This window comes from Doryrhamphus excisus, chromosome 14 (assembly GCF_030265055.1).
Source record: "Doryrhamphus excisus isolate RoL2022-K1 chromosome 14, RoL_Dexc_1.0, whole genome shotgun sequence".
NCBI classification, from domain to species: domain Eukaryota; kingdom Metazoa; phylum Chordata; class Actinopteri; order Syngnathiformes; family Syngnathidae; genus Doryrhamphus; species Doryrhamphus excisus.
Genome location: NC_080479.1, coordinates 16,173,571 through 16,200,310, shown reverse-complemented (window position 1 = coordinate 16,200,310; position 26,740 = coordinate 16,173,571). Strand labels below are relative to the sequence as shown.

Genomic DNA, 26,740 nt, shown 5'->3' with positions numbered 1-26,740 from the left:
GGAAGGGGCGAGTAGAAAAATACTCTTGTGTGTAATCTTATTGCGATAAAAACACAAAAGAAAGACGAAAACCAATGCAAACTAAAGCACCAACCATTTTGAGACAAAGATCCCAAATCTCAGCCATGAACCAAGGTCCAAGTCCCAAAGATCGACACATTGGCGACCTCTGCTCTTGTTCTGTACGCTCTTGTTATAACCCAACGGGAACATTCATTCATTCATTCATTTTCTACCGCTTATCCTAACTGGTGCTGGAGCCTATCCCAGCTGTCTTCGGGCGAGAGGCGGAGTACACCCTGGACTGTTTGCCAGCCAATCACAGGGCACATATAGACAAACAACCATTCACACTCACATTCATACCTATGGACAATTTGGAGTCGCTAATTAACCTAGCATGTTTTTAGGAATGTGGGAGGAAACCGGAGTACCCGGAGAAAAAACCCACGCATGCACGGGGAGAACATGCAAACTCCACACAGAAATGGCCGAGGGTGGAATTGAACTCGGGTCTCCTAGCTGTGTGGCCTGCGCACTAACCACTTTCTATGCCGCATGTCCTCCAATGAACTCCTTTGCTCAGACACAATGCAGAATGGGAAACTTCAAAACTCATATTGGTACTTCTTTGTATATTTTTAGGTACACCTTTGGAGTGTTAAGTTACTGTGTGATGAGTTTAGTGTTTTTGTCCAAGTATAAACATGGCTAAATAAACTAATAGACATAGACATGTTGTTTTCTATAATAGACATGTTTTTGGAATGTGGGAGGAAACCGGAGTACCCGGAGAAAACCCACACATGCACGGGGAGAACATGCAAACTCCACACAGAGATGGCCGAGGGTGGACTTGAACCCTGGTCTCTTAGCTGTGAGGTCTGCGCGCTAACCACTCGTTTGTAAGACTTGTGAGCAAATAGTCTCAGCGAAAACGTTTGTCCACCACCTGTGCCACCGCACTCTCCAGGATGACCTCCATCAATTTCCATAATCATCCCCATCCATCTTTCATCTCTTCCAACTCGACGTGATCACGCTCTTATCTCCTCTTCCTCCATGATAGCCTCGATCCATAGCTCCGTTGAGATGACTCAATCGACAGAGCAATTTTCCGACATGAATATTTCATTTAAGGGTCAAATCATTCCATTTTTGAAAGAAAAAAAAACATAGTGTGTAAATATTATATCTGCAAAAGAAGGATGGGAATAGTAAGTGTGTTTAAAAGATTAACCAGGATTGTTTTTTTCATTCATTCATTCATTCATTTTCTACCGGTTACACCCTGGACTGTTTGCCAGCCAATCACAGGGCACATATAGACAAACAACCATTCACACTCACATTCATACCTATGGACAATTTGGAGTCGCTAATTAACCTAGCATGTTTTTTTTTGGAATGTGGGAGGAAACCGGAGTACCCGGAAAAGAAAACCCACGCATGCACGGGGAGAACATGCAAACTCCACACAGAGATGGCCGAGGTTGGAATCGAACTCGGGTCTCCTGCGCACTAACCACTTTCTATGCCGCATGTCCTCCAATGAACTGCTTTGCTCAGACACAATGCAGAATGGGAAACTTCAAAACTCATATTGGTACTTCTTTGTATATTTTTAGGTACACCTTTTGGAGTGTTAAGTTACTGTGTGATGAGTTTAGTGTTTTTTTGCAAGCATAAACACGTGGCATGCGTGGGTTTTTCTCCGGGTACTTCGGTTTCCTCCCACATTCCAAAAACATGCTAGCTTAATTAGCGACTCCAAATTGTCCATAGGTATGAATGTGAGTGTGAATGGTTGTTTGTCTATATGTGCCCTGTGATTGGCTGGCTGGCGACCAGTCCAGGGTGTACCCCGCCTCTCGCCCGAAGACAGCTGGGATAGGCTCCAGCACCCCCCGCGACCTTCGTGAGGAAAAGCACTAGAAAATGAATGATTGAATATTGATTACTTAATCTATTTTCGGAATTCACTCATGAATTTTCACTCCAGTATATATTTTTTTCTCAATGTCTTTGGTTTACTTGCCTTATTTATTTTCTTCAACAAAACATTTGTTCATTTTTATTTTATTATATATCATATATGATATAATATATCAAATATAACAATCTAAAAATGTCTTATTTAACAATATGAACAATCAGCCCATCCACAACTTTCAGTAGTGTTACTCTCGATTCTCCCTAATTCCTAGTATGAGACATGGAATTAAAAAGTCAGCATTTATTTGTCATATTCTCACTCCATTATGGCCTTTTGAAAGCTTGAGAAAAGTATTGAAAGTATAACCCCTGGTGAATGCTTTACTGTTTGCTTGTGCTGAGGGAAATAATAAATGGTGTGACACATCAGTCTTTATTAGAACATCCACATTCCCCAAGGCTGCACAATTATTGCAGTGCCAAAGAAAACATTTATCTAAACGTGACTGCAGAAACTTCTGTGCAAAATTCCAACAAAATTCTCACTCTTTTTCAATACAATAATTTTTTTAATTTTTTTTTTAAATGAAATAAACCATAGCTTAATTCGTACAGAGCGCCAGAATGACACCAATTCAAAATCTTCAAGCAAGGCTTGTCAAAGCTTTAATTTGAGTATATTTCAATTGGAGTACTTATCTGTCATTCAACACGAGCGTGTTCTTCTTATTGGTGTAATTCCGTAAAACCCCGCCTTCTAACTACCTGTCGATTTGTGACAGGCCGAGACAACTTCCGGTAACCCCGCCCATCGCATCCCTTCTTCCTCTTTCCACCGGTGCTGAATAGCGTCGTGTGGACTGACGGTTGCGGATTCGGTGCGTCGCAGGCGTATGCATCACGGGATGTAAACGGATGCCCACTTAGAAGTAGCATTTATAAACCGTACTTTATTATTACGTGGGTAGTCACGGAACAGGTGGAAAAAAACCTCGGTACTTTACAGCACCGGAGCGGGGGGCAGTTTCGCTGGAGAGAGGAGGAGGAGGGAGGGGGAGATCTCTGGCAGCCCGATTGACACGGCAAAGCAGAAATGGCGGAGCACCACGCAGTCAGCGACAGCAAGCACAAAGCGTCCGCTAATGCCGGCAGCTCGGTGCACGGAAACAGCCGACCGGCTGCAGCCGGTGCAGCGGCCGGAAAAGGAGGCCTGTCCGGCGGACTGACACAGCCGGCGGGGTGGCAATCGTTACTGTCGTTTAGCATTCTCTTTCTGGCCTGCCTGGCTGGATTCAGCTCCAGACTGTTTGCCGTCATTCGCTTTGAGAGCATCATCCACGAGTTCGACCCGTGGTAAGTCAAAACTAGCTTAACGTACTTTGTTGTTTATTTAAACCAAAGTGTATTTTTTTCGTTATTTATTTGTTATTTTCCTTTGAGAGAAAAAAAACATAATATAACGACTCTGGCTCTTCTGTTGTCCGCCATAAGAACATTTAACATGTTAAAAAATCTCTAAACCCTGCATTAGCAGCGTAGCTAATTTGACTATATCACGTTATATGCGTAAATCACATTTAATGCATAACTTCTTTAACAAGAAGGTGAGGAATAAATATTAACTTTATTACAACATAGTTTTACTGCATTCGAGACCAGTTAGGACACTGTAGAGACATTACGTTGTGTCTGCTTTTGTTCCCCGGGGATAATTTTCCAGTCTAATATAATAATAATAATAATAATAATAGTAATAATATAGTTATTAAAATGTTTGTTTTCATGCTGGAAAACTGGTTTCGCTGGCATGCACGAGGCCGGCACTCGTCACTACTGCAGAGACTGTAACCCGGAAGTAGATTGAGCTGTCATTGTAAAAGCTATTATCGCTACTGCAGACCGTAACCCGGAAGTAAATTGACCTGTCATTGTAAAAGCTGTATTGCTTGTGTGTCACGTGGGCCCTTCATACTGTGCTGAGACGTTCTGTATTGTAAAGTGTAAACAAATTGTGACATTTTAATGTGCAACACTTAATCTTAGACTAAACTTATCATCTTGTAGTATTGTCATTTTTATTTTATTTATTTATTTTTAATTGAAGTTTTTCCCTGACCTTCATTTCTATTACAATGTTAGTTTTTAGACTTCTTTCCCTAAATTTAGCGACTTTATTACTCCTATTGCGACCTTTATAGATAGCATCTCTCGTCATCAATATTTCAACTTTACCCTAGTAAAAATGAATATATAATAATACAACATTGTTCTCATGAAACTGATTTTCTTTGTAATATTTTAAACTTAATTCTGGTAAAAAAATTCATTCATTCATTTTCTGCCGCTTATCCTCACGAGGGTCGCGGGTGGGGGGTGCTGGAGCCTATCCCAGCTGTCTTCGGGCAAGAGGCGGGGTACACCCTGGACTGGTGGCCAGCCAGCCAATCACAGGGCACATATAGACAAACAACCATTCACACTCACATTCATACCTATGGACAATTTGGAGTCGCTAATTAACCTAGCATGTTTTTGGGAATGTGGGATGAAACCGGAGTACCTGGAGAAAACCCACGCATACACGGGGAGAACATGCCAACTCCACACAGAGATGGCCGAGGGTGGAATTGAACCCGGGTCTCCTAACTGTGAGGTCTGCGCGCTAACCACTCGATCGCCGTGTAGCCTGTTTAGTAATTATTTAAAATGGAAATTGGTCTCAAACTCAACTTGTTGTTCAAAATACATGTTGAAAGTTAATAACTGTTTTACGTGTTAAGTTGCTGTGTGATGATTATGGCCACGTTCAGTAATTTTTTCAATGTCTCGTCAATTGAGTTTTGTTTTGGCTGTTTGTTTCTAGCTGTGAGGTCTGTGCGCTAACCACTTGACCGCCGTGCAGCCCTTTTTTAAAACCAGTTGTTCAAAATACATGTTTAGAGTTAATAACTGTTACGTGTTAAGTTGCTGTGTGATGATTATGACCACGTTCAGTAATTACCTCCTGTTTTTTTGGTTCTGTCATCTCCTAATCTCTGCAAATTGGCACAAGTTTTTACTTTGAACAGTTTGTTTTACACCAGCAACAATCTTGATGCAGTGGACCTCTCGTCTCAGGCTAACGGGGAGGAAAGGGTTACGTCTGTGGAAACTGAAAGTGAAGTCTGGAGCAATGGAAGCGGGTCATGTGGTTTGATTAGTCCACATTTACCCTGTGCCAGAGGGATGGGTGCATCTGAGTAGGAAGACAGGCCCGGTGAAGTGATGCAGCTATAAGGGACCGACCCACATGAATGTTATGGGGTCGACTCCGATATTAGAATAAAATAATAATCAAAACGATATATTAGATGGTTTGAAAATTAAGACTGTTTTTTTTAAGGAGACTAAGCATCTTTCTGTGTTTTGAAAAATGTATTTTCTTTATCCCCGTCATTGGAAATGCACCCAACTTGTGCATGTAATGACCTGATCTAGTCCATTATTAACTGTCACCACATGCCACAAGATTGCTTCTTAAGTTCCAAGCCTTGAGGATATGAAGGAGAGTAGCTTGCTTATGCTCTGACTGCAGTGGAATGTCCCAATGAACCTTTGCTATAACCAGCAAATGTTTAAAGGTTGCTCATTTTTGGACCCTTTTTGTATTGAGTTGTGGTCTCCTATAGAGCAGCTACACACAATAACCCGCACAGAAAACCTTTTTAGATTTTCCAGAATCTGCACCTATTCCACCTATTTGTGCTTCCTGTGGGCCATGCACACTCCGCTGTGATTGGTCACACGCTCAAAATGCTTCCTAACTATAAACCATATAAGAATGTGCGCCCCTCTGTGATGTCACAAAGGATCAGTTTTACCACGCCTTTAGAAACGGAGCGTTTTGAGCCATCCCAAACTTCTTTCAGGGTTCACTTCCAAATGCGCAAACCTCATTATCTTAAACTTTGGCATCGTTTTAACATGAGAATTAACAAAAAGTTTTAACCAAAAGTTGCTCTGTGAAAAAAAAAACAATCGGAATAGAAAAAAAAAACAATAGGAAAACGGCAAATGTTTGCTCACCTGCAATTTAAACAGGTTGTGAATGTTTGAATGCCTGGAAGGTGGACCCTTTTTGTATTGAGTTGTGGTCTCCTATAGAGCAGCTACACAAAATAACCCGCACAGAAAACTTTTTTTTTTAGATTTTCCAGAATCTGCACCTATTCCAGCTGTATTTTCTTTGGATTTGTGCTTAATGTGGGCCATGCCTACTTCGCTGTGATTGGTCACACGCTCAAAATGCTTCCTAACTATGAACCATATAAGAATGTCCGCCCCTCTGTGATGTCACAAAGGAACAGTTTTTACCACGCCTTTTGAAACGGAGCGTTTTGAGCCATCCCAAACTTCTTTCAGGGCTCACTTCCAAATGCGCAAACCTCATTATCTTAAACTTTGGCATCGTTTTAACATGAGAATTAACAAAAAAGTTGCTCTGTGGAAAAAAAACCCAATGGATCGAGTTGTGGTCTCCTATAGAGCAGCTAAACACAATAACCCGCACAGAAAATGTTTTAGATTTTCCAGAATCTGCACCTATTCCAGCTGTATTTTCTTTGGATTTGTGCTTAATGTGGGCCATGTCCACTCCAATGTGAATGGTCACACGGTCAAAATGCTTCCTAAATATGAACCATATAAGAATGTCCGCCCCTCTGTGATGTCACAAAGGAACAGTTTTACCACGCCTTTTGAAACGGAGCGTTTTAAGCCACCCCAAACTTCTTTCAGGGTTCACTTCCAAATGCGCAAACCTCATTATCTGAAACTTTGGCATCGTTTTAACATGAGAATACAAAAAAGTTGCTCTGTGGGAAAAAAAACAATGGATTGAGTTGTGGTCTCCTATAGAGCAGCTACACAAAATAACCCACACAAAACTTTTTTTTAGATTTTCCAGAATCTGCACCTATTCTAGCTGTATTTGCTTGGATTTGTGCTTAATGTGGGCCATGTCCACTTCGCTGTGATTGGTCACACGCTCAAAATGACCATATAAGAAAGTCTGCCCCTCTGTGATGTCACAAAGGAACAGTTTTTACCACGCCTTTTGAAACAGAGCGTTTTGAGCCATCCCAAACTTCTTTCAGGGTTTCATTATCTGAAACGTTAGCATCGTTTTAACATGAGAATTAACAAAAAATTGCTCTGTGAAAAAAAAAAAAAAACAATAGTCAGGTAAACGGCAAATGTTTGCTAACCTGCAATTTAAACAGGTTTTGAATGTTTGAATGCCTGGGAGGCCGGAATTCACATCGGAATCTATTTTTTTTTACATTTATATTATTGTCATAGCCGCATTTTCCTTGTTCACAGCAATTCCCCTTTTGCTTAGCCAATTCCGCTTAAAAAATATATTAAAAAAAAAAATTTGTTTGGTATAGATTTTGGCTAAGATGTTCCCTGTGCTAAATTTAACAGAAAGTCTGCTGTCATCTTAATTTAGATGCGCCTCAAAGGAGACCTAACCTCCGATAATGTGTTTTTTTTTTTTTTTTTTATCGTAGCTTTTCATTTTCTCTCATATGAGCGACTTCCCCTTGTCGACTCAGGGTCGGAAAAGACGCCTGTCAACTAAATGTACTGGAAACTCCGGAATGACAGGTCGTAGTACGTCTGTTGGCTTTTTTTCACATGCACACTTCACTTAAACAGACGATGCTTAATAAGCATGACATACTTTTCAGCGTTCAACATTTTTTTTTTTTTTTTTACAGCTCAATAATTGACAGGTCTGGCACACTGCACAACGTAATGACAGTAGCAGTAATACTTGCTAGTGAGACTCCTGCAATATAAGCAACCAAAAAAAATCTTAAAAAGGCAAGATATATTTGTTTTTATTAATGCTGACAAGACGATTTCCTATTTTCTGTTGGTCCATTGAAGTCATTTCCACAGTGGAAGCTTAAGTATTATGGACCTGCGGAGCAATCATTGCAAAGTAGTTAGGTAGCATCACCAATGCATTATCATAAGACCATATCCTCAAAGCCAAGAACTTGTGCGTAATACCGCAAGGAAAACGTGAACTGTGTGTCAAAAGTACTCGGATGTTGTGTTTTTTTTTTTTGTTTTTTTTTTTTACAATCATGACAAAACAGTTTACATGAGGAGTTTTTCTCTTTCCGAATGGAATCTTTCCGAATGACCTTTCCGAAAGCAATGGTGTACATGGAAAGGAATATTCCAATAGCGTGTCTACATGCGGCGCTATAATCAACCAGAATAGTCAATGGGGGCATGCCCAGTAAAGCGTTCATTTTAAACTTGTATATTTCTGAGGTATAGTTTGGGAGTGTTAAGTTGCCGTGTGATGAATTTAGTGTTATTTCCAATACAATGACATTGTGAGACTGTTAAATTCACTAACATCACGTGATACCGACTTCCTCCAGTTTTTCTTTCACTTGTTGGAATAACTCCGTATTGCCGATTTTTCCTTCGTCCACTCTTGAAATTTAGTTTGAATCAAAAACAAACTTTCCGCAGCAGTCCAGTGCCGATTGCTCGACTCCATTTTTTTTTTTTAAATGGAAGAACGTCTGGAGCTGCGTGTTACGTCATATCTCAGCATTCGCTGAAAGAACGCTACCCGGGAACAGGAAAAGATAAAGTTCAATCTTGCTAATATTTTAATAATTAAGCTCGGCACATGTTTTATATAGATATGTATTTTCTTTTATTTTTAATAAAACTGGACTTGTGAATGGCGTATAGAAGGGTTTAGATTCTGTTCCACAGATGGCGCTAATGCACACGAAAGCTGCTTCTTGCCAACCGCCAATAAACAACAGAAGAAGAAAAACACCAAGAAGAAGAACGCAGTCTGACAACTTTCCGATTGAGCGGGTACAAGATACCTCAATCGGATTGGGGAAAAGAATATTCCACCCCTGGGAATCGGATTATATATTCATTCGGATTGGCACTTTTCTTTCGGAAAAAGGTTACATTCTTTTCCGTTTGAGCAAATAACCCGAATGGAATTGGAATATTTGGGTCCATGTAAACATGGCTCCATCTCCAAAACCTCATTCAGATTGGATGTCTTGACAGGAATTAAATCCTTCCCCCCCCCTCTCTCTCTCTCTCTCTCTCCACCTGCTATCATTGCGCTGTTTTTTTTTTTCTCCCTCGTCTTTATTTCTCCTCCAAAATGTAGCTGTGGTCACCCGCGGAGTCGCATGCTGACACCTGTCAGTACGCCAAGATTCAAATCCTTTCATTCTTCTTCATGCTTCTTCGCCCATTTCACACACGCGGCGTATTTATTTTAAGAATATGCAGTCACATGTTGAGAGAATGAGACAATATTCATGAAGTCGCTCGTACTAAGTGGAGAGCATCTGACAAGGTGAAGGGCCGAGGACGTACTTACGCTAATCGCACCGTGCCCGCGCCCCACTTATCACGTAAAGCACGGCAAGTTTGGCGAGGGAGAGAGGGCGCTCATTCGCGCCTGGATACGGCCCACATCGATTTTTTTACCCGCATATTTTGGGCTAAAACACAAAAAGTTATACCGAAAGTAAATGAAAAGCAGACTAAGCCATTTTTAATTTGACAAAAGATACAAAACAAGAGTATTTTAACAAGTTTTTCTATAATTAGGTACAAAGGTGTGTCGTTGAGAGACCTTTGGTCACCCGTGCAGACTTCATGCAAATAAAGCCCCATACCTTCCTGACATTAGCCACGTATACATGGACCCAAATATTCCAATTCCATTCGGGATATTTGCTCAAACGGAAAGAATGTAACCTTTTTCCGAAAGAAAAGTGCCAATCCGAATGAATATATAATGGGATTCCCAGGGGGTGGAATATTCCTTTCCGCAATCCGATTGAGGTATCTTGTACCCGCTCAATCAGAAAGTTGTCAGACTGCGTTCTTCTTCGTGGTGTTTTTCCTTCTTCTGTTGTTTATTGGCGGTTGGCAAGCAGCTTTCGTGTGCATTAGCGCCATCTGTGGAACAGAATCTAAACCCTTCTATACGCCATTCACAAGTCCAGTTTTATTAAAAAAAGAAAATACATATCTATATAAAACATGTGCCGAGCTTAATTATTAAAATATTAGCAAGATTGAACTTTATCTTTTCCTGTTCCCGGGTAGCGTTCTTTTAACGAATGCTGAGATATGACGTAACACGCAGCTCCAGACGTTCTTTGATTTAAAAACATGGAGGCTGGACTGCTGCGGAAAGTTTGTTTTTGATTCAAAGTAAATTTCAAGACTGTACGAAGGAAAAACTGGGAATACGGAGTTATTCCAACAAGTGAAAGAAAAACTCCAGGAAGTCGGTATCACGTGATGTTGGTGTTTCCGCTTTACTACACATGCCCCATTGACTATTCTGGTTGATTATAGCGGCGCATGTAGACACGCCATTGGAATATTCCTTTCCATGTATACCATTGCTTTCGGAAAGGCCATTTGAAAAGATTCCATTCGGAAAGAGAAAAACTCCTCATGTAAACATTGGAACTGATGTGGAATGAGATTGGGAGTTCGGTGAACTTGCTGACCAGAATCGGCACTGGACTGCTGTGGAAAATTTGTTTTTGATTCAAACTAAATTTCAAGACTTGGACGAAGGGAAAACTAGCAATACGGAGTTATTCCAACAAGTGAAAGAAAAACTGGAGGAAGTCGGTATCACGTGATGTTGGTGAATTTAACAGTCTCACAATGTATTGGAAAAAACACTAAATTCATCACACGGCAACTTAACACTCCCAAACTATACCTCGGAAATATACAAGTTTAAAATGAACGTTTTACTGCGTATGCCCCATTGACTATTCTGGTTGATTATAGCGCCGCATGTAGACACGCCATTGGAATATTCCTTTCCATGTATACCATTGCTTTTGGAAAGGTCATTCGGAAAGATTCCATACGGAAAGAGAAAAACTCCTCATGTAAACGTGGCTACTGTTTTCCATATTTTTGTCGGAAAGATGTAGGATTTTTATCTCTGTCCGTTCTTTGGAAAGCGTCTGCTAAATAGGAACAGCTGCTTAAAATTCAACTCAACGTTTGGTAATTCAACTCGTTTTCTCAACTCACTCAAAGATTCCTTTGGTGATTTCCGGTTCAAGGAAGATGGCTGCGGGTTTTGTTTGCATTGAATGACTCTGATTGCTTTTTTTTGTCGTCTTTTTGAGGTTAGAATCCATGTCGCCTTTCTTTTTTGTATCATGCGTATGAGATGGTTAATTTGACTTTTTTTTTTGCCAAATTGCTGTGTCAAATTGCAGTCATCACTATGCAAATCCGGTCTCAAACATGTTAGCTTATTTCTTCGGAAAAAAAGGCTGACATGCTATCTGTCATGTCACATCAACGGGTAACCACAGTAAATCCTCTTCCTCAGTAAATGTCCTCTTCTTCTATTCACACAATGGCTAGCAAAGATTCATTCATTCATTCATTTTCTACCGCTTTTCCTCACGAAGGTCGCGGGGGGTGCTGGAGCCTATCCCAGCTGTCTTCGGGCGAGAGGCGGGGTATACCCTGGACTGGTGGCCAGCCAGCCAATCACAGGGCACATATAGACAAACAACCATTCACACTCACATTCATACCTATGGACAATTTGGAGTCGCCAATTAACCTAGCATGTTTTTGGAATGTGGGAGGAAACCGGAGTACCCGGAGAAAACCCACGCATGCACGGGGAGAACATGCAAACTCCACACAGAGATGGCCGAGGGTGGAATTGAACCCTGGTCTCCTCGCTGTGAGGTCTGCGTGCTAACCACTCGACCACCGTGCCGCGCTAGTAAAGATAAACCTGTTTTTTTTTTTCTATTTACCATTTCTGCAAACCTTATTTACACGCCTTTTTTAATATGGAAGTCTTCCAAGGATAGATTGTCGCAAATTTTACGACCTTAACATTCCGACAGTTCCATCACAGGCACGCTTACACACAATTTAGTTGTTTAACTTTAGCAGCATTTCCTTCTCAACTTCCAATCACGCTTACGACACAAGGTGCAGTCACAAACATTGGAATTTTAAACATGAAATTTGCAACACAACTTGATCATGACTGGATACTTATGTCATTTTTATTATGCTAAAAACTATTAAACGATCTAAAATCTTGATCGGTCTTAATCATGTAACGCTAAGGGGTCGTCCTGCCCATCAGCTGCCCATCAAATAGAATATTTTGAATGTAGGCAGGTACAATACTTTCAAGAAATCATTCAACCTATTATAAAAATGCCTTAGAAAAGTACAAATAAACAAAACAACGAATACTACAGTCTTCCCTCATCACTCAGTGGCTCGGTTTTTAAAAACTACAGCAATAATCATGCTAGATTGTTTTTAAATTCTGCCTATTGGTTAAAAAAAAAGTGCATATTTAAGCAAATGCTACCTGTTTTTTTTGACTAAATTAAACATTTTCAAGCATAGAAAAATGGCTATACAAAACTATAATCCAAATACAAGGCATTAAAAAATTTGGCAATGATATGTAGTACTCTATACCGGTCACTAGGTGTCTAATGTTGTGTGACACTAATGGTAATGGTTTAATTTCATTTGAACATGCATCAGATTACAATTGAATGCATCCCATAATCAGTTCACAGTTCCACATGTCCAAAAGGAGTAGGAAGAAGCAAAGCTTATTAAATCCTACCCCTCCATCTGGTACTTTTACAATCAGTAACTGTTACATTTGTTCACTTCCTGCTTTCCTAATATTAAGTTTTTTTGTTTTTTTTTTGTTTTGTTTTTTTTGTTACTACTATTTTTATTTATTTTAATTTGTACTCCGGTTTCCTCCCACATTCCTAAATCATGCCATGTTAATTGGTAATGGTGATGGTTTTATTTCATTAGAACATGCATCAGATTGCAATTGAATGCATCCCATAATCAGTTCACAGTTCAACATGTCCAAAAGGAGTAGGAAGAAGCAAAGCTTATTAAATCCTACCCCTCCACCTTGTACTTTTACAATCAGTAACTGTTACATTTGTTCACTTCCTGCTTTCCTAATATAATTTAAGTTTTTTTTTTGTTTTTTTTTAAACTTTATTTTATTATTCAATATTATTATATTAAATTATACTATATATTAAATTAAATATATATAATTATTTATTTTTATTTTTTGTTACGTACCAAAGTACAAGGTGATATGACAATACAATGACATAATGGGTACCATAGTAACTGTCAATATAGTGATATATATACACAAGCTATATACAAGCTGTCCACTAACGTCTCCATGCTACTTTAGAGTCGGAAGGCAGAATATAAACTGAAGAGAGAGAATGAAATTCTTGTCTTGGCGACTGTGGACATTGCTGGCATGCAGCTGAACAGTCTGTGATAAAAGTATGAGCAGCGCCTAGAATAGCCCGATGGTCCAAGCATCTCATCAGGAATCTGTGCAGTACTGGAAAATGTAGATATAAACTGCAAACGAGTATTCTGGTCACTAGGCGTCGGTAATGTTATGACATAAGGTGACATTACCTTGCACATAAAATGGAGACTCGCCACTGAGGCAACAGAGCTAAGCCGACATGCCATTTTTGAGAACGAACTGAAAAAAATGGTTCTCTTATTTAGTGTGGAAGTGGTAAATTTTGACTTATTGTCCTTCCCCACTCTGTTTGAAACACTTAAGAGAAAGTAAATCAGAAAGGCTGATTTGTTAGCGCACCAGCTTTTGCTGTCTGTTACGTCCCCGCAATGATGTCAACAAAGAATGGTGTAAACGTGCCTGTAGGGGTGTTATTTCATGTCTGCCAGACTCTAATAATGTTAAAAAGCCATATTTATAAGTCATAAACAGGGTTTCTTTGCTCCAGCCACAAAAAATATTTATTAATATTGAATCAGGCGGCACGGCGGTCGAGTGGTTAACGCGCAGACCTCACAGCTAGGAGACCAGGGTTCAATTCCACCCTCGGCCATTTCTGTGTGGTGTTTGCATGTTTTCTCCGGTTTCCTCCCACATTCCAAAAACATGCTAGGTTAGTTAGCGACTCCAAATTGTCCAGGTATGAATGTGAGTGTGAATGTCTTACTGAGAAGAAACACTTTGCTAACAGCACTCGATTCATCACACTGCAACTTAATACTCAAAAGGTGTATAAACAATACTAATAAAATTTTTTACTGATACTAAAATACTAATTTTGCAAAGGGGTGGCACAGCTCGGAGACCAGGGTTCAATTCCACTCTCAGCCATCTCTGTGTGGAGTTTGCATGTTCTCCCCGTGCATGCATGGGTTTTCTCCGGGTACTCCGGTTTCCTCCCACATTCCAAAAAAAAAACATGCTAGGTTAATTAGCGACTCCAAATTGTCCATAGGTATGAATGTGAGTGTGAATGGTTGTTTGTCTATATGTGCCCTGTGATTGGCTGGCCACCAGTCCAGGGTGTAACCCCGCCTCTGAAGGGGATATCCAGCATCGTAGTTGGTGCTGTAGAACATTGGTTGACATGTTCAGCTGGAGTACAGTTGTAGTACTTTCTATTTTAAAAAAATGGAGCGATTGCCACACAGATGTCAGGTGCTATTAAACGGCTTCCCAAATTCCGTGTTAAGTGGTGTTAATGTAATAATTAACCTGGCCAATGGCAATTGACCCAGCTCATAAGCTGACACATTATTAGAATGTGTGATAATTTGGCACTTGTCTTCGGTCGTCCAACAAGGAAAGTCAAATACCCGTCCCTTGTCGGTGTTTTCAGAAAACTGTATTTAATAATGATAAAATGACATCACGGTGCAGAAGTCACAAGAACGGAGCGCACCTGAACGCAGCAGCATTTACAAGCTGTGGATAGAATAGAACAGAATTAAACACTTCTATGCTAGGACTACGTTAAAAAGCCATAGCATTTCAGTATGTGGGAATCAAACTATGGGATGGGTTGAGTAAGGACCTCAAACAATGCACAACGATGAGCCAATTCAAGAAACAATACAAGCAGTTGATGTTTGCTAAATACAAGGATGAAGAGTCTTGAACCAGTCATGATGTGCTATATATATCACTATATTGACACTTACTATGGTACCCATTATGTCATTGGATGCTCATATCACCTCCTACTTCGGTACGTGACGAAACTTAAAATTAAACTTAAAATTAAACTTAAAATTAAACTTAAAATTAAACTTAAAATTAAACTTAAAATTAAACTTAAAATTAAACTTAAAATTAAACTTAAAATTAAAATTTAAAAAATGTAAAGTTTAAAATGTAATTTTTTTTTTAATTTAAAAAAATGTTACAATTAATTTTTTTTTTACAATTTATATATATATTATTGACACTTACTATGGTACCCATTATGACATTGGATGGTCATATCACCTCGTACTTCAGTACGTGACGAAAATTAAACTTAAAATTAAACTTAAAATTAAACTTAAAATTAAACTTAAAATTAAACTTAAAATTAAACTTAAAATTAAAATTAAAAAAATTAAAATTAAAAAAATTAAAGTTTAAAATTAAAAATGTTTCTACTGCCCGTGTTTGTCAGGTACCAACATAGCGAAGTGTAACTCTCGGCTACAGACCAGACTAAAGTCCAACTCAAAACAAAACAGTACCGCAGAGACTGACGTGATCAGGAACAGGAAAACTCTTGTTGCATTACGTCCATCACCACTGGGTTAGTAGAAGTTTCACCATTAGCTACGCTAGCTCCTGTCTTTACAGGAAAACACATGTTCCTAAGACTTTTTTTTTAACATCTGCAGACATTCTTCAAACGTCTTATAATGTAGGAACCTTAGTCCCAGTCCCAAACTACCACAGAGCAGCTTCTTTAAATAAAGTGTCATTCATTCATGCTGACAGTCGGTGCCTTTGACTTGCAAAGAGAAATCGGAGGGACGATTCCCTCCGCATCTCCAGGCTGCAGAGTGTAAAATTATCCGTCTCTTTCTCAATTATCCGCACTTTTTACAGTCTAACAAGCTTAAGTGCTGTATAGTAAAAAAATGTACTAACTAAATATTACAAGGCGGAAGTGTAGTCGTTCAGTTTTCGGTCAGTATCCCAACCATAATCGCCCCGTGATTGACAGACATCATTTATAATGAAGCCGTATTTTCACTTTACTGTTCAATTCTTGCTATTCTATTTCAGCTTGTTTATTATTTCATACAGTTTTAAATCATGCATTTTAGCATCAAACGCAAGGCAGGGGTTCGTGCGGCTAGACAAAAAGATGAATTTGGCTGTGAATGAAACACATCACACTCCCCGCAGTAGGCTGCTGGCTGTGCTTCCCGCACTGAGATTTGGAGAATTTCGATTTTTTTTTTTTTTATCGAGAAGTCGAGTCCAGTCATTCAGCTACTCCTAATCTCTACCAAGTATGATGGAGAGGAGAGTGGGAAGTTGTCACTATGAGCTCATCGCTGCCTTTTTATGTATTCGTTTTTGCCCGAAGCCCAGTTTCTATGAAGATGCTATCATATCGTGGATTTCACACGCATGCTTTAATCTGCAAATGCTTAACGCTTTTGATTTTTATCATCTGGAATTTCAAAAGTCAGCCACAAGTGTCGTTGCCAGCGCTACAAATGTTTATCGGGGCTGTGGAAATGGAGGCTCTGCATGTAACGGTACCACCGATCTTTCGTGACGCTTACACTAGCCATTAGCCATTTATACATATGGGCTAATAACTACAAAAGCAATCTTCACTCAGCTTAAATGTATTGCAAAAAAAAGGCCAGTCAGGATAATTCATAATGCCGCCTACAGAGAACATACTAACTCCTTATTTCTAAAATCACAAATACTTCAACTCGCTGATATAGTTCATCTTCAAACAGCTAAAATAATGCATAAGGCTAAAAATAACCAATTAGCTAAAAAAAAAGATGTCATCCAATACTTCTCTACAAGAGAACTTGTACTCCAGTGCGACTTATATATGTTATTTTTTACCTAATTATGCATTTTTGGCCTTGTGGGACTTATACTCCAGTGTGACTTATGTATGTTTTTTTCTACCTAATTATGCATTTTTGGCCTTGTGCGACTTTCGTTGTGGCTCAAAATATTGCTTTGTATTCATATTATAATAACCGTGTCAAAACCAACCCTAACAATACAGAGGTCATAATTTCAACCAGACCATTTTAAAATGTAGTAAAAAAAAAAATTTTTTTTGGTTTAATTTTGTTGAAATAAGAGTTTCCTGACAAAGTCAAAAAAGCCTTTAATGCAATAAACAAATGTTATGTGATTCTTTTTATGCATTAAAATGGAAAACTGGTCGAGGAGGGTTAAAAAAATCATGTAATACCACAATAGTTGGAATAATTGGACAACTGTTCCAGTTTTAGAAGTAATTTAAAGCTGCTGTAACGACCTAGTTGTGCTTGTGAATGCACCTTGTTGCGATGGTCCCACAATGGTTCTTACTACAGTGTTGCAACCATTTTAAGAAGTACAGATAATTTATATGAAGTTCAACCACTGTGACTCAGTAAGGGCCTTCCAAAACGCTGTACTGCATGCTTTCCGTCATAGCGAAAATAAATTCTCTTGGTGCTGAGATTAATTTTGAGTTGCCCCGGCCTGATGAGCATCACGACAATATCATCTTCAACGAACCGTCCTTCATCCTTGTCAACGAACCCAAAACATCTTATGTGTGAAAACTCCCTATAACTGGAGTGCTATATAATTGGAAGAATATCCGAAGCTTATTTTAGCACAGGAATGTTGCCCCCCCCCTCCCCCACTAAACAAATCGGTGTCCTCTTCCTCCGCTAAATAATGCATGCACAGGAAGCGTTATAATAGTGTAACTTTGTGTTTTACAAAGTCAAAAAGGTCCCCCTGTGGAGTTAGATCTGTATTCAGCTCGGTTGCTCATTAAATTACGTGGATGGCGGCTGCTACATCAAAGGAGCTCGGTATAAGGTTGCATGCAGTTGGGACCACATGGCTCGTTGTTGTCTACGGCCCTTATTTAGAAAAATGAAATAGACCTGATCAAGAGAGTTTGCCGTTGGAGAGTTGTTAGCATGATTTGATGTGCGTCAGAGACAATTTCACCGTGTTTCTACGGTGCCGACAATGCAGTCTGACACAAGTAAGACTGGTTTCAATAGTCCACGTTTACATGGACCCAAATATTCCAATTCCATTCATGCATTTTTGGCCTTGTGCAACTTATACTCCAGTGTGACTTATGTATGTTTTTTTTTTCTACCTAATTATGCATTTTTGGCCTTGTGCAACTTATACTCCAGTGCAACTTATGTATGTTTTTTTTCTACCTAATTATGCATTTTTGGCCTTTTGCGACTTATACTCCAGTGCGACTTATGTATGTTTTTGGTTTTTTTTACCTAATTATGCCTTTTTGGCCTTGTGCGACTTATACGCTAGTGCGACTTATGTATGTTTTTTTTTCGACCTAATTATGCATTTTTGGCCTTGTGCGACTTATACTCCATTGTGGCTTATGTATATTTTTTTTCTACCTAGTTATGCATTTTTGGCCTTGTGCGACTTATGTATGTTTTTTTTTCAACCTAATTATGCATTTTTGGCCTTGTGCGACTTATATTCCAGTGCGACTTATGTATGTTTTTTTTTCAACCTAATTATGCATTTTTGGCCTTGTGCGACTTATATTCCAGTGCGACTTATGTATGTTTTTTTTTTCTACCTAATTATGCATTTTTGGCCTTGTGCGACTTATACCTCAGTGCGACTTATATATGTTTTTTTTTCTACCTAATTATGCATTTTTGTCCTTGTGCGACTTATACTCCAGTGCGACTTATGTATGTATTTTTTTCTACCTAATTATGCATTTTTGGCCTTGTGCGACTTGTACTCCGGAGCGACTTATAGTCCACAAAATACGGTATGTGTTTGTGTTTCAGAATCAGAATCGCCTTTATTGTCATTGTATTTCATACAACATACAAATTTGAGTGTAACTCCACGGTGCGTTTTGTAGAAAGTAAAACCTAAGAATCAGGAAAAGGCTAAAAATAACACAATGAATAACAATATAAATATAAAAGTGGCAGGTGCTGTTCAAAATAACACTATATAAATATATGTACATCAAAAACAACAACAAAAAACAATAACCACAGTCAAGGGAATTGCAGCAATACAGCAAAATGGAAGCGATTGGTACAAGCGACCAGGACAAAACTCTGACAGCTCATTTATGCCGTCATTGGATCGGTAAATTGGTTAATTATGACTGATTTCACAGATTGATGCTAATTAGGTCAGTGTAAAGTCAAATGCATATAATATAGCGGTTACATTTATCTCCATCCAACTGTTCGAAACGGTAGTTATTGACACTACTTTGTATTTAATCTTAATCTCCCGTGATTGGAACCACCCTCCTAATTTCCATCTGGCCATCTTTTCCGTACTTTGGTGGCTGTCACAGAAACATCTGTTGCAAATGAATTCTGTCAGTGCAGCATATTCACAAGACGGGTTTTAGCTGACATCCTCTTTGGGGGAGTCACATGTGATTATGGATGCCAATGTGTCTTGTAACAGGATTAGGGATTTGCCCCTCGCATATTCAGCACAGAATTTTAATAGGGTTCACTTCCCTGCAAATCGGCTGCAATAGTTTGCCATCTTGTGTCAATTTTCTTTTTAAATATCACCTCAATACAACTCTCATTTTTCATATGATAAATGGTAGGGGGGTGGTTTGATCGCATTATTGCATTATTTAAGATCAAGCACAAAATATAAGCACATTAGCGTTGTCGTTCTTCTTCTTCTTTCCTTCGGCTCTTCCCTTCAGGGGTCGCCACAGCAAATCAACCGCTTCCATCCAACCCTGTCTTCCATATTCCATATAAGGCCTGTAATGTATAATGTCCCTATGATGTACCTGATCCTATTCATCCTGGTCACTCCCAATGAGAACCTCAGCATCCTCATCTCTGACATGTCCCAACCATCTCAGTCTGGCCTCTCTAACTTAATCTCCAAGGCCTCTAACATGTAATGTCCCTCTGATGTACTCGTTCCTGATCCTATCCATCCTGGTCACTCCCAATGAGAACCTCAGCATCCTCATCTCTGACATGTCCCAACCATCTCAGTCTGGCCTCTCTGACACTATCTCCAAGGCCTCTAACATGTAATGTCCCGTTCCTGATCCTATCCATCCTGGTCACTCCCAATGAGAACCTCAGCATCCTCATCTCTGACATGTCCCAACCATCTCAGTCCAGCCTCTCTGACTTTATCTCCAAGCCCTCTAACATGTAATATCCCGTTCCTGATCCTATCCATCCTGGTCACTCCCAATGAGAACCTCAGCATCCTCATCTCTGACATGTCCCAACCATCTCAGTCTGGCCTCTCTGACTTTATCGCCAAGCCCTCTAACATGTAATATCCCGTTCCTGATCCTATCCATCCTGGTGACTCCCAATGAGAACCTCAGCATCCTCATCTCTGACATGTCCCAACCATCTCAGTCTGGCCTCTCTGACTTTATCGCCAAGGCCTCTAACATGTAATGTCCCTATGATGTACCTGATCCTATCCATCCTGGTCACTCCCAATGAGAACCTCAGCATCCTCATCTCTGACATGTCCCAACCATCTCAGTCTGGCCTCTCTGACTTTATCTCCAAGGCCTCTAACATGTAATGTCCCTATGATGTACCTGATCCTATCCATCCTGGTCACTCGCAATGAGAACCTCAGTATCCTCATCTCTGACATGTCCCAACCATCTCAGTCTCCAAGGCCTCTAACATGTAATGTCCCGTTCCTGATCCTATCCATCCTGGTCACTCCCAATGAGGACATCAGCATCCTCATCTCTGACATGTCCCAACCATCTCAGTCTGGCCTCTCTGACTTTATCTCCAAGGCCTCTAACATGTAATGTGCCTATGATCCTATCCATCCTGGTCACTCCCAATGAGAACCTCAGCATCCTCATCTCTGACATGTCCCAACCATCTCAGTCTGGCCTCTCTGATTTTATCTCCAATGCCTCTAACATGTAATGTCCCGTTCCTGATCCTATCCATCCTGGTCACTCCCAATGAGAACCTCAGCATCCTCATCTCTGACATGTCCCAACCATCTCAGTCTGGCCTCTCTGACTTTATCGCCAAGGCCTCTAACATGTAATGTCCCTATGATGTACCTGATCCTATCCATCCCGGTCACTCCCGATGTGAACCTCAGCATTTTTGACAACATGAAAAGATAATCTGTATGGCTTCTTGCCTTTTGCTGTAATCAGGAAAACTGCTAGTGAGTGTATGCACCTGGCTGCTTTCAACCACCAAAGATGCACTCGCAGCTTGGCTGAGGGGGTCACTTCATTAGCGAGCAGAGGAGGAGAAAGAAGTGGAGCAAAAACGAGGAGGCATTTCAGTTCAGAAGACTTTTTTTTTTTAATGGCTTTTGCCTGCCTGCAAGGTTTTTGTTTCCCCAAACACCTCTTCAAAGACGCATCAAAATAAGGCCTCTTTTTTTTTTTTTTTTTACACAGTCTTGGAATGCCAAAGATCAGCCGGTGCAAAGCACAGCTTTCAAAATACCAAGTGAATTTACAGGGGCCACTTGGTAGTCACATGTCTCACAATACTGAAAATGTTCAACTTTGAGGAGTTAAAATCCTCAAAAGTTTGAGCAGGTATGAAGTTATGGAAGCGGTTTATGAAAACATTCACACAAATTATTTAACTGCAGTTTTTGCGTGTATTTTTGTTGAAAGGGTACAACGTTCATCAGCATAAATGTAATATTCATTGGTCTTTTTTGTTACCAAGCTCAGTACAGAGGTTATGATTGTTTCTGCGTTTTTTCCCCCCAAAAAATGGGGGATTATTATTTTGCCGTGAATCACAAAGAGGGGGGGGGGCACTATTGCGCTTGGCGGAGGCCTGCACTCTGAATGATTCTCTTTCTTCTCTGTTTGTGACATTCAATTTGCAATGTTAAATACTATTGAGAAATTCAAGTTTATTGCTTTTGATATGGTGTACTTGCATTATTATGCCATATATTATCATTATATTATCACTATATTGACATAATGTCATTGTATGGTCATATGACCTCGTACGAGGTACATTATTTAAAAAAAAATAAAAAAAACTTTTTCCATAAACAACTGTATTATGGAAAGCAGGAAGTGAACAAATGTAACAGTTACTGATTGTAAAAGTACCAGATTGAGGGGTAGGATTTAATAAGTTAACATAGCATGTTTTTTGGAATGTGGGAGGAAACCGGAGGACAAATAAAAATAAACAAAAACAAAAATAGTAATAAAAAAATTAAATTAAAAAATTTAATTAAAAAAATTAAAAATATAAAACAAAAAAATAACCAAACAAAAAAAAACAACTTAAACTATATTAGGAAAGCAGGAAGTGAACAAATGTAACAGTTACTGATTGTAAAAGTACCAGATGGAGGGGTAGGATTTAATAAGCTTTGCTTCTTCCTACTCCTTTTGGACATGTGGAACTGTGAACTGATTATGGGATGCATTCAATTGTAATCTGATGCATGTTTAAATGAAATAAAACCATTACCATTATATTTAATAGAAAAAATGTGTAAAAATAATTGACAATAATATTGTTTATCAGCAACAATGTAACTGTACGTCTTATTTAACTTCATATTATGCAGGTGGTTGCATCTCGGAGTAAACCAGTTGAATATTTATCGTGTTATTATTGTGTTGCCAATATCCTTCTCTTCTAAATGACTTGCTTACCTTGCTTAGCAATTACCTCACATCTTTTTCAACACTTGAACTTGCTTTGAGGATTTTCCACTCTGAGAAGCGGGTGTTTTATGTGCTTCCTTTTCCTGTCGGGTCTATTGGGAGTCTGTTGTTTTGTGATGTTTAAGCAGGGATGATGAATTAGTCAGTGAGCTGATTGGACCCTCGGAGCCAAAAGGAAATGATCGTGTATCTGGTCACATAGTCGATGCCGGCCGATCCAGTGTGCTTAGTCATGCTGCTGCTGATGACTCTCTCAACATCTTAACAGGGGGAAAAAAAGCCTTGATTAAAATCAATTTTGATGCTTGCATGGAGTCCCGAGTTACCACTTCCACAACATGTCAGAGCTAATTTTCCTATTTAAATGATGGCCCATATCTCATTTTTTTTTCTATGCAGCAAACTTTCTATTGTCATAATCGTATCTAACTACTCTGGTACAAAAGCCACAATACAAAGAACTTAGGCTATATTCATAGTCCATAAACATGTCGTCAACATTAGCAACAATAAGCAGCAGCAGTAGCAGTGTATGTGGCAGCTGTACATGAATAATAAATACGACATATGCAGTTGTGAATGTTAACACAAAGTAACAGGGATGAGAATGAGCCAGTGGAATGATGATGATACATGAATTAATTGCAATTATTTTCATTATTCAGTGCAACTCCTTTGTCGAGTCCCCTTGGGACTGGTTGACAGACTCCATCGTAAGTGGCTGTTGGCATAACCGAAACGTAGTTTGCACGAAAAAAGGTGCAACAAACTACCTCGAAAAGCGTTTGTTTCCTCCACCAAGCGTAGCGCGGACTTTGTTTTTTGCTTTTCTTTGTTTTTTTTTCTAAATTAATATAAATTACATTTTTATGAACTGTCTGAAATGGGATATGGAAGAACTGATATTTTGGGGGTGATCCGGATTACCGTCGGGATCCAGGAATTGATTTTTAAAGGATTCTTTAGAGGAGAGAGGACCATTTTGCTAGCATGGTAACATTGATAACATGTTTCGACACATATATAACACTTACAACTATCATTGTAGATGTTATCATGCTAAGTTGGCATGTTAGCATTCCTGGCATGCTAATATTAGCATAGTAGCATTTTAGCTTTTACTTATGAAAACTTTCATGACAGATATTCGCATGTTAACATTACTAGCATGGCAACCGCATAGTAGAATTTGATCCATTTTCATAGCTAGACATTGTTGTTAGCATTGTTAGCATTTTTACTCTTCATGTTAGACACGTATATAAACACTATCATTCTCGATATTATCATGCTAAAGTTGGCATGTTAGCATTCCTGGCATGCTAATATTAGCATAGTAGCATTTCAGATTTTACTTATGAAAACTTTCATGACAGATATTCGTATGTTAACATTACTAGCATGGCAACCGCATAGTAGAATTTGATCCATTTTCATAGCTAGACATTGTTGTTAGCATTGCTAGCATGTTAACATTGGCATACTAGCATTTTTACTCTTTTCATGTTAGACACATATATAAACACTTACCACTATCATTCTAGAAGTTCTCATGCTAAAGTTGGCATGTTAGCATTCCTGGCATGCTAATATTAGCATAGTAGCAGTTTCGCTTTTACTTATGAAAACTTTCATTATAGATGTTCACATGTTGACATTACCAGCATGGCAACCACATAGTAGCATTTTATCCATTTTCATAACTAGACATTGTTGTTAGCATTGCTAGCATTTTTACTCTTTTCATGTTAGACACATATACAAACACTTACGACTATCATTCTAGATATTCTCATGCTAGAGTTTGCATGTTAACATTTTCGGCATGCTAATATTAGCATAGTAGCATTTTAGCTTTTACTTGTGAAAACTTTCATGATATCTGCATGTTAACATGACTAGCGTGACAACCGCATAGTAGGAATTTATCCATTTTCATGTCTCGACATTGTTGTTAGCATTTTGCTAGCATGTGAACATGCACGTACTAGCATTTTTTTATGTATATAAACTTAAGCAAAGCGTATTAAAATGTTTCTTTTTTGTCTGTCTTTTGATTGCTTATGTACACCAGTTTGCATGCTTGTAAAGTTTTGGCTTGTTTTTTTTTTTTTAAATACGCCTTTATATTTTTCTGTGCGAGAGAGCTGTTTATCCATCGCATCTGAGCTGCGGGATCTCTGGCTCTTAGCTGTGCTACCTAATTAGCATAAGTATATCTTGGTAATGTTCCCTTTGCTTGGGTTATATACATCTCTGTTAGCATGAAACTACGACAATCACCTTCCCTTTCTTGTCTTGCCAAGAGCTCGCTTCGCATTCATAATGAATTGTATCAGAGCCATCGCCCTTCATCATCTGAGCTCGGTGTAGATCAAACCACGTCAACGGGGGGGGGGGGCATCGGTACTGTCTACAGTATACATTTTATTCATATTGGCAGCAGTCTATAGCCTCTTTTATTCTGGCACTTGACTGTGTTCCAGCTCCCTCGGCATCACAGTGTTATGGAAGTGTGGGTACATACCTCAACGCATTGTTGTTGTTCCCCCGGATTTCTTACATCTCTTTTTGTCTTTTTGCTCCATTTTTTGCATTTTCACCTCAGCCTATGCCGTAGATTGCAGTTAGAATTCCACAGTGTGCCATTGCCTGCCATCGTTCCTGTTTATAATAAAAAAATATATATATATATATATATATATAAATATATAATACATTAACTTGAAGCTAACCTTAGGGCAGTTGGCATCACCGCAAAAGCTCACATGAGATTCTGAGCTTCTTTTAAACAAGGCAAAAGCCACTGCAGCTTACTTACCCAATTCTGTTTGCCCCCGGAAAATGTTAAGTAGTACTGCGTACGTATATTAGTATTTGGCAAACCGTGCGACAAAAAATGCAAGTCTTTTCCCTTTTTGTGCACGGCCATATTCTCCGTCTTGGATTTAAACCCTCTCTTTTTTTGTCTGTCTGTGTGTCCTCAGGTTCAACTACAGATCAACGCATCATCTCACAACTAATGGTTTCTATGAGTTTCTCAACTGGTTTGACGAAAGAGCGTGGTACCCGTTGGGAAGGATTGTGGGTGGCACGGTAAGTCACGCCGTAACTATACGAACCCCATCGGAACCCTTCAGTACCAACCATTAATTCGTTCATATTCTACCGGGTGATATGGGGGGTGCTGGAGCCTATACCGGCTGTATTTGGGGCGAGAGGCGGGGTTACACCCTGGACTGACTGGTGGCCAGCCAATCACAGGGCACATATAGACAAACAACCATTCACACTCACATTCATACCTATGGACAATTTGGAGTCGCTAATTAACCTAGCATGTTTTTGGAATGTGGGAGGAAACCGGAGTACCCGGAGAAAAAACACGTATGCACAGGGAGAACATGCAAACTCCACAAGAGTGATAGCCGAGGGTGGAATTGAACCCTGGTCTCCTTGGTTAACATGTTAGCATTTTAGCTAATTTACTGATATCTAAAAGGCAAATACACACATGGCATTATGAGGGGACACTATGGGACTGCCTTAACACTTTTGGGACTTGAGGATGTCTTGCTAGGTGCTAGCATGGTAGCCATTGGCATGTTAGCATTTTCTAACACAGCATTTCAGGGACATTTTCTAACATTCATACCTATGGACAATTTGGAGTCGCTAATTAACCTAGCACGTTTTTTTTGGAATGTGGGAGGAAACCGGAGTACCCGGAGAAAAAACACACGTATGCACAGGGAGAACATGCAAACTCCACACAGTGATAGCTGAGGGTGGAATTTAACCCTTGTCTCCTTGGTTAACATGTTAGCATTTTAGCTAATTGACTGATATCTAAAGGCAAATACACACATGGCATTATGTGAGGACACTATGGGACTGCCTTAACACTTTTGGGACTTGAAGATGTCTTGCTAGGTACTAGCATGGTAGCCATTGGCATGTTAGCA

At 39.4% G+C, this 26,740-nt stretch overlaps 1 protein-coding gene across 2 annotated transcripts in view; it reads left to right on the top strand.

The window, feature by feature from the left end:
• Positions 1–2,753: 2,753 nt before the first annotated feature.
• stt3b (STT3 oligosaccharyltransferase complex catalytic subunit B) overlaps positions 2,754–26,740 on the top strand; it is a 65,801-nt gene continuing 41,814 nt past the window's right edge. For both annotated transcript variants that reach the window (XR_009119189.1, XM_058046358.1), the window contains exons 1-2: positions 2,754–3,288; positions 25,763–25,871. Coding sequence is in view for 1 of the 2 variants with exons in the window: in XM_058046358.1 (XP_057902341.1) it covers positions 3,029–3,288; positions 25,763–25,871 (369 nt within the window). In the remaining variant the exon portion in view is untranslated. The remainder of the gene's footprint in view (positions 3,289–25,762; positions 25,872–26,740) is intronic.